The 8,290-nt window shown below is 43.0% G+C and overlaps 1 protein-coding gene across 2 annotated transcripts in view; it reads left to right on the forward strand.

Moving 5' to 3' along the window:
• RPP40 (ribonuclease P/MRP subunit p40) overlaps positions 1-6,484 on the forward strand; it is a 56,812-nt gene extending 50,328 nt beyond the window's left edge. Inside the window, exon 9 of one of the 2 annotated variants that reach the window (XR_012230673.1) lies at positions 6,112-6,248. Coding sequence is in view for 1 of the 2 variants with exons in the window: in XM_073567416.1 (XP_073423517.1) it covers positions 6,112-6,310 (199 nt within the window). In the remaining variant the exon portion in view is untranslated. Of the gene's footprint in view, positions 1-6,111 lie in introns of both variants that reach the window. The other variant, XM_073567416.1, reaches the window with a different exon arrangement.
• Positions 6,485-8,290: the final 1,806 nt, after the last annotated feature.

The raw sequence follows: 8,290 nt of genomic DNA on the forward strand, positions 1-8,290 counted from the left end.
GACACTGACTGTAGCTGCACGGAACACGTAAACCCTTTTGATCTAGTAGCGGTGGATGATGAGACTTGGAGGAAGGCCTGATTCACTCACACCCAATTTCTCGGAGCGGGTGTCCTAGACTTGGAATGCCCATACACTTAGTGTATGTGCTGGCAAACATTTTCCCTTAGGGGTGTAAATATTTGTGTGGCCGGAGCATGACTGAATACATTCACCCTGGTGTTCAAGTGGTGGTGGATGGTGAGGATGAGAAGGAGGGGGAGGATACCAAATAGCAAAAAACACGAAGCGTATATCCATGTTTGGTTGTGAAGAGGTGCATGTGAATACACCTCACAAAAAAACACTACATTGGAGTTTATGCTTCTCTGTCATCATTTGGTGGTGTTGCGAAGTCAGGCCCAATCCATCCCTTGATCATTTTTATAAGAGTCAGCCTGTCTGCATTTTCCATAGAAAGGCGAGTGCGCTTATCTGTGATAATGCCACCAGCAGCACTAAAAACCAGCTCGGACAAAACTCTGGCGGCAGGGCAGGCCAGGACCTCCAAGACGTAGAGAGCTAGCTCATGCCACGTGTCCAGCTTGGATACCCAATAATTAAAAGGCACAGAGGAATCACGGAGGACGTTGGTACCGTCAGCAAGGTACTCCCTCAGCATCTTAGAAAAGATTGTATTCCTTGTGAGATTACCCCGCTCCTCAGTGTATGGGCGATGGGAGGGTCTTAGAAAACTGTCCCAGAACTTTGCCAGTGTTCCCCTGCCTCTTCTGGAGTGGACTTGTGTCGGTCGCCTGTCCTGTTTGGTTGTACAACGAAATGTTATCTCTGCCGCCTGCGTTTTGAGAAGGGAATTTTTTTTAATAACTCTTCAACAATGGCCCTATGGTACTGCACCATTTTGGTACACCTGTCTGCCTCTGGAACAAGAGATTGTAAATGATCCTTGTAGCGTGGGTCTAAAAGTGTCACTAGCCAGTAATGACTGTTACCCATTATTTTGACAATACGAGGGTCACGAGAAAGGCAGCGCAACATAAAGTCAGCCATGCGTGCCAGACTGGTAACAGGCAAGCCTTCTGTGTCCTCACGAACAGGATGTGTTATGAACGAGTCACCGTAGGAGGCAAAAACAGAAATGCTAGCTAAGTCCAGAAAACCAGAGAAGTTGGCAGCTATCGGATTGCAGACCCCTGAACCTATCAACAACAACTAGCAGTAGCCGTGGGGGGTTCCTACGATGCCCTAGACCCCTCGATCACAGCCGAAGAACTACATAGCCTAAAGACAGAAAGGGAAATCTAAACTGCCCCAGAGCAGACCCCAAAGCAATAGGCAGCCCCCAACATATAATGACGGTGAAGCAAGAAGAAAAAACTAACACAGATAGAAAGATAGACTGAGCAAATGATGGGGCCCAAGCTAACTAGATAGGACAGGATAGAAAAGCTGCTGTCTTCAATCCGCCAAAAACCCTATCAAAACAAGAGCCAACAGACTGACAGGGAAAAAGGCCCTGAAGATGCTAGGCTTCAAAAAGACTATGTCAGTACTCAGGTATTTTCTGAAGACAGAGCAAAAAGACACAAAGGAATTCAGCTCACCCCAGCAGGGAATGGCAGAATCCAGAAAAGCAAGGCAAAATAAAACCAAAACACAAATGCAAAAAGCAAGGCAGAAAACTTAGCTTTTGAGGAGCAGGAATCAGACTGGTCTCCTAGAATCCCTCAGAGAAATCACCAGCGAGGCAGAAGGGCGTTGGCTGCCTTATATCCAGTCAGCAATTCCCGTCACCAAGTCATCCTCTACCAGCTCAGGTGTTTGGTAATCAGCCTCACTACCTTCCTTCACCAGAAGAGGGAGTTCATCAGACCTCAATGGCAAAGGGGAAAATGAACTCATAACAGGACGACTGACCAAGGTGTCCTCTTCCTCTTCTTCTCTACCCTCAGGCCATCCACGCTGGACAGACAGTATGACAGTTGAGGTTGTAGTCTCGTCTATAGCACATGAAAGTAGCTCCTGTTCTTCCTCCTCCTCCGCTTCCGCATTGTCAACCAATCCACGTTGGGATGACATGAGTCTGGGCTGTGTGTAATCACCCTGTATGGTTCCTTGATCCATGTCCTCGTGCTCGGACTGCAATGCATCCTCTTTCATTGTGACCAGAGATCTTTTCAGAATGCAGATGAGCAGGATAGTGACGCTAATTGTGGTGTCATCGCCGCTCACCATCTTGGTGGGCTCCTCAAAGTTTTGGAGGATGCTACATATGTCTGACATCCATGTCCACTCCTGAGGTCTTATGTGCGGTGTCAAACCTGAGACGCAACGGCCTTGTTGATGCTGGTATTCAACAACTGCCCGCTTCTGCTCACAAATCATTTCCAACATTGGGAGTGTAGAGTTCCAACGTGTGGGGACATCACACACCAGTCGGTGAGCCAGAATCTGCCATCGCTGCTGAAGCACGGCAAGGGCGGCTGAAGCTGTAGCTGACTTTCTAAAATGTGCACACAGGCAGCGTACTTTAAACAGCAGATCCGGCAGCTCCGGATAGGTTTTTAGAAAACGTTGAACAACCAGGTTCAGCACATGGGCCAGGCATGGTACGGGTGTCAGTTCGCCTTGCCTCAGAGCCGCCACCAGATTCCTGCCATTGTCACACACAAACATGCCTGGCTGGAGATTCAGCGGTGTGAGACACATCTGCCTGCTCTTTCAGAGCTGTCAACAACTCTTCAGCATTGTGCGGTTTGTTACCTAAGGAAATTAGCTTCAGCACAGCCTCTTGCCACTTTGCTTTGGCAGTGCTGCAGTTCTTCCAGCTCGTGACTGATGTGCTCCGTTCGCACATGGAGGCTTAAGAGGAGGTGCAAGAGCTGTACCCAGTGGGGGCATCCCTGATTGACGTAGGGCCCGCAATCCTTGGCGTCGGGAGGTCTTGTTCCATCCCAAGGTCTGACTGGGTCCTAGCTTCCACTGTTAACCCAGTGTACCATCAGCGAGATGTACCGTTCCTGGCCACAAGCACTTGTCCGTGGTTAGGTGTACTTTCCCAGTAACTGCATTGTTGAGGTAATGTTGTGGGACACATGCTTGTGTAACGCCTACCTCCCCTTGGGTGCTGCTGTCCTTGCTGTGCATGTCCTGCCAGGTTGGGTCTGTTATTACATCATCCACCACCTCATCTTCCACTTCCCCACCCTGGGCCACCTCCTGACTTTCCTGCCATTGTGTCTCATCATCGTCTACCTCTTGTGACCGTAGCTGCTCAAATATTTGTGCATCGCTACATGGAATATCATCTTGCCCCGCTTCAAGTGGACCGGGCGAAAGGCACGAATCTCCAAATGGAAAACTGAACAGCTCTTCGGAGTGTCAGAGTGTGGGATCAGATGTCTCAGGGCACTCAGCATGGTGGGAGGAAGGAGGATCAGAGTAAGGAATATGTGGTCCCGATTCACGGCAACTGTGACTTGACCGTGTTGAAGACAGGTTGCTGGTGGTGGTGGATAAGTAACTGGAAGTATTATCCGCTATCCAACTAACAACCTGTTCACACTGCTTGGGCTTCAATAGTGCTGTCTTGCCGCTGTCCCCTAGGACTTCAGACACTAAGGTCCAGCGAGAAGATGTGGGTGTTTTTGGTGGCTTAATTTTAGCTTGCCAACGGCCTGCACCATCACGTCTACTTCCCCGTCCCTTGCCACGCGCCTTGCCCATTGTAAATGGGCTAGAAAATTACACGTTCAATACAAAAGGGTGATTTGGGAGGCAATTTGTATGTGATACGTGTACTGGAAAACCACACTTTTACCTATCTGTACTTTAGTTTAAAATATGTTTTGCCTTATCAGATTTAATAAGTACTATAATAGACTGCAAATAAAATACAATATGTAGGCCTAAAAAGGCCAAATTTTTGGCAAGGATAAACGAGGCCAGTTAGGGAGATACCACAACCAAAAATTTCTGGCCTGTATTTTTCATAAATTTTTTTGTGCTAAATACTGCTGTATATAAGTCAAGGACCAAAAAATAAAACAGCCGTAAACTGGCCAAACTTTGAGCACACACAGATACCACACCGAAAAATGTGTGGCCTGTATTTTTTAAATTTTTGGGGCTAAATACCTCTGTATCTAATTCCAGTGACACCCAGGACGAAAAAAGAAATCTGTAAACTGGCCAAACTTTGAGCACGCACGGAGATACCACTATGACAATTTATTTATTTTTTTGGGGGGGGGGGTGAGGGGTAAATGCTGCTGTGTATATATAAGGCCAGTGGCACCCCGGACAAAAAAAGAAAACAACCGTAAACTGGCCAAATTTTGAGCACATATAGATATGAGCTGACACGTAGATACCACACCGAAAAATGTGTGGCCTCTTTTTTTTTTTTTTTTTGGCTAAATAGTCCATATATATAAGTACAGTGCCAGACAGCAAAGAAAAATGATTTAGGGCTAAACAGACCAAAATTTTTAGCAGACGGATGGATGAGGTGTTTCACAGATATACCACACACTACAAACTACTCAACCGTGCCACATTATAAATAAATATTTCTCTGCACACTCAAAAGGGATGTTTGGGACCCCTTTAAAATTGCTGGATTTTCACGCTGTGCTAGGAAAAGGATCTGGCTGTGTTGTGCACCGTCAAAAAGCAAATGGAGGAAAAAAAAACGGGCTCTGGATTGCTTTGCAATAAAAAAGCTCTATTCGCCCTAGCCCAAAAAAATTTTCAAAGCCAATTACACCTGGGGCTAGGCCAATATATCCCACAGGTAGCAGCAGCAGCAGCACCAGAACACAGGACCCTCTTGATATATGCAATGATATGTATATACACACATACAGTGCGATGTGCAGTGTGCAAAGTGACAGAGCACTCTCTGTTGCCGGCTCAGATCAGCGATACCAAGCTGGCAACGGTGTGTGGTCAGAATGCCCAGTGATACCAATATTATCACTTCTGGGGCGGCCCTGGTCTCTGCACACTGTGTCATTATGCACATCGTGCACAAGCGTCAAGAAAAAGCCTCACTGGTGACTCTTCGCTTCACGTATGGATCAGCAGCTGTAGCAGTGATGGCAGCCTTTGTCCCCTGATGATGCTTCATTTAAGTATCCCAGCATACAATGGTGTTCTCAAAAGCATCATCAAAAAGGAGTGGGGAAAAAAAAGTAGTAAAACAGTTAGCGCAGTTGGGGAAATTTGAATTCAACAATATAAAATAAACCATTTTCTAATTACATTAAATAGTTACGTATTTAGGATAAAAATTACTCTGGACTTGGGACCACCCCATCAAGGACCCACGGTGTTGGTTTTGTAGATTGACAGCTTTGGCTTTATAGAGCAAGAGAAGGGTGGCAGTTGATAGAAAACAAGCAGGAAAGGTGTACTTAAATGTTTGGCCACACCAAGGGTGCACCTGGCACCTGCACTTGGTTTGAACACTTATTTTGTGCTGACCAACTCCTGTTAAGTTGTTACCATTACTGATGAAAGGCCAACGTTATGATAAAATACACTCACTCTATTTCAAACAGTATAAATTGTTCACAGAGCAGTATCATTTATTGCGGATTTCTCAGACAACCGGGGTCATGGTAGTGAAAAATGTGAAGCACCAGACCTGAGGTAAATTTGATATGTATAAGGGCAGCATAACTCTATCAACTGCATTAGGTTAGTATTAACAGGCCTCTATACAGGGAAATTCTGGAAGATACTGATCTAGTCTTGCAAGCGTTTGTCCTGACCATCGCTGCCTCAAGAAATCCTGCAATGTTATTAAGACATCACTAGTTTCTATGGCAACTATCGTAATGCAGAAGCAACTGCGTCCACATTTAGAAATCCAGTGCTCCATTTGATATCCCAACCCAGATGATAGCAGAAACCATAGTGAAATATTCAGATACCAAAAGTAAATTATGGTTGACATTCACATACCGTAGGCATGGGATGATCCTTCTTGTTTGTAGCACCTGGAAAGAGGCTAACACATACATATTTCTGTCTATTAGAGATGGCGTTGTATTTGTTGTAGGCCACGCTGTATTCTCACCTCCTTTTTTCTGTTTTTTATTTCAGTGAATATTTCAGTGAACCAAAACTGAGTCAGTGGGTGTCCCTTGTGGTACATGGTTTCGCAGACAGTCCTGTATCCTGGAGAGAAAGCGAACATGGTTTCTTTAAAGGTGGTGAAAACTTGTACAGTTTTGTTATATTTAATAATGAGGACTATTGGTTGCAAATGGCTGTTGGAACACATGATAGCTGTCCTCCATAATAAAGATGGCAATTATTACAATATAGGAGATTTACATTTAACAAAATATATATATATTTTTATATTTTCTTTGGATTATTTACTATCTGGTAAATATACTGCAACATTTTTCAAAGCTGTCCTCGCACAATTTGTGTTTCGTTGCAAATAAAAGAAAACTTTCTCAGCTGTTTCCATTTTAGTTTTTAATCTCTTTTCTGTGAGAATGTACAAACTTGTTACAGTACATTTGGAGATCTACAGAGCAAGGAATGGATAACTGCTCTAACTGTAAAATATACTGTGTGTATATGAATCAGTCGTAATAGACACATAAGACTGCCAAAAGTAAAACTGATGTGTAGAGAGTGGAGATCTGGGTTTACCTATGGTTAAAGGAAAATTTTCTCCTTTCGTGTGGATAGGGCTGGGTTATAGGATGCTGATATCCAAAGAATGGAGGTAGGTGATGGACGAGACAATGGTGTGACGTAAGTAAACTGTTCCTACAATACGGTATAAAATCGGGAAGCCCCAGCCAGTGGCTTTCCTAGTAACTACGCAAATTTTTCTGGATCCGGAATGTGACATCACTGGACCTTTGTGCGGCACATAAGTGTCTTTAATTACGAAAGGTTGTGACCCATCACTTTTAGAAAAAATTTTGATGGGTATATGGTTTGGATTCATTTGTCTACACGCTGGGCAATTCCAAAAAAAAGGAAAAGCCCCCTTTGGTCATTTTTGTCGTTTTCTTCATATTCACAGGTCTTCTTTCTTCTGTTACTCCCCATGATGGTGTGTGCTATCATTTGATCCATAGTTTTGCCTTTTTGAAAGACAAATTTAGGTTTGTGTGGGAAATGATCACCAATAATTTTGTCCTGTTTTAAAATCAGCCAGTACTTGCCAAGAGTTTTCTTAAAAAGAACATTGACTTGAAAACTGAGTGACAATTGGTACTTGGTGAATTTTTTCTTGCAAGGGGAGAGGTGACAATTGTTCTTTTGTTTTATTGACTATCTTTTCAATCAAAGCTATACTAGCCTCTCTATAGCCACGATTAATTAAATGATTATTATTTTTTTTTTAGGAATGTTGTTTTGGATCTATAGTCCGCAATCAAGGCAGAGTCAAATTAATTGACCTTTGTAATGTTCTATAGCCAGGTTGGTAAGTGGCCACTAGTACTGAAAGCTATTTGAGGCCACTAACTAATTACGAAAAGTTTTCGGAAATTAATAATTTTTAATGAGAATAGTAAGGTTAAAAAAATTGATACTTTACTCACTGTTGGAGGAAACTGTAGCAAGGAATAATTATTATTAATCTTATTAAGAAACAGTGTTAGGAAATCTTGAGTGTGTTTCCATATAAAGAGAATGTCCTGAATCTCACAGTCCGCTGTTTCTGTAGATAGTGGCTTTCTCCTACATAGATTGGTGGAACTTGGAGCAAACCAGGTCCCCAGAATCATGCCCCATCTTTGTACATAGTACAAGTAAAACTTGGCACTCAGAAGAATATGTGAAAACTTGAGAAATTTTATTGTTATCCCAAGCAGTCCATTAAATTATAACGTTTCGGTCCTACTCAGACCTTCATCAGATGAGCGCTGTGTGAATAAAGGAATAATAGTCTAACATATGAGGATAAAATGAAATCAGATTTATAAAACTAAATTTAAATAACAGTTCATATATAAAGGAAATTTTCGAATATACAACGGACATAATAGAGAGGTGATGTGGTATATTATATGCTATGATTGTAATTTAGACTATTATTCCTTTGTTCACACAGCACCTATCTGTTGAAGGTCCAAGTAACAATAAAATCACATTTTCATCACATATCCTTCTGAGTGCTGAGCTTTACTCGTACTAGTTACTAAGGACTGGAATACTATAGCACCTCTCTTACTACATGCTGGAGTACCGTATATTTTTCATCCATATTTGTATATGATCATCAGTTTTATCTATAAAGTAGTTGTATTCC

This window comes from Dendrobates tinctorius, unplaced genomic scaffold, assembly GCF_039654945.1.
Source record: "Dendrobates tinctorius isolate UK_male_01 unplaced genomic scaffold, ASM3965494v1 ptg000004l, whole genome shotgun sequence".
Lineage (NCBI taxonomy): Eukaryota > Metazoa > Chordata > Amphibia > Anura > Dendrobatidae > Dendrobates > Dendrobates tinctorius.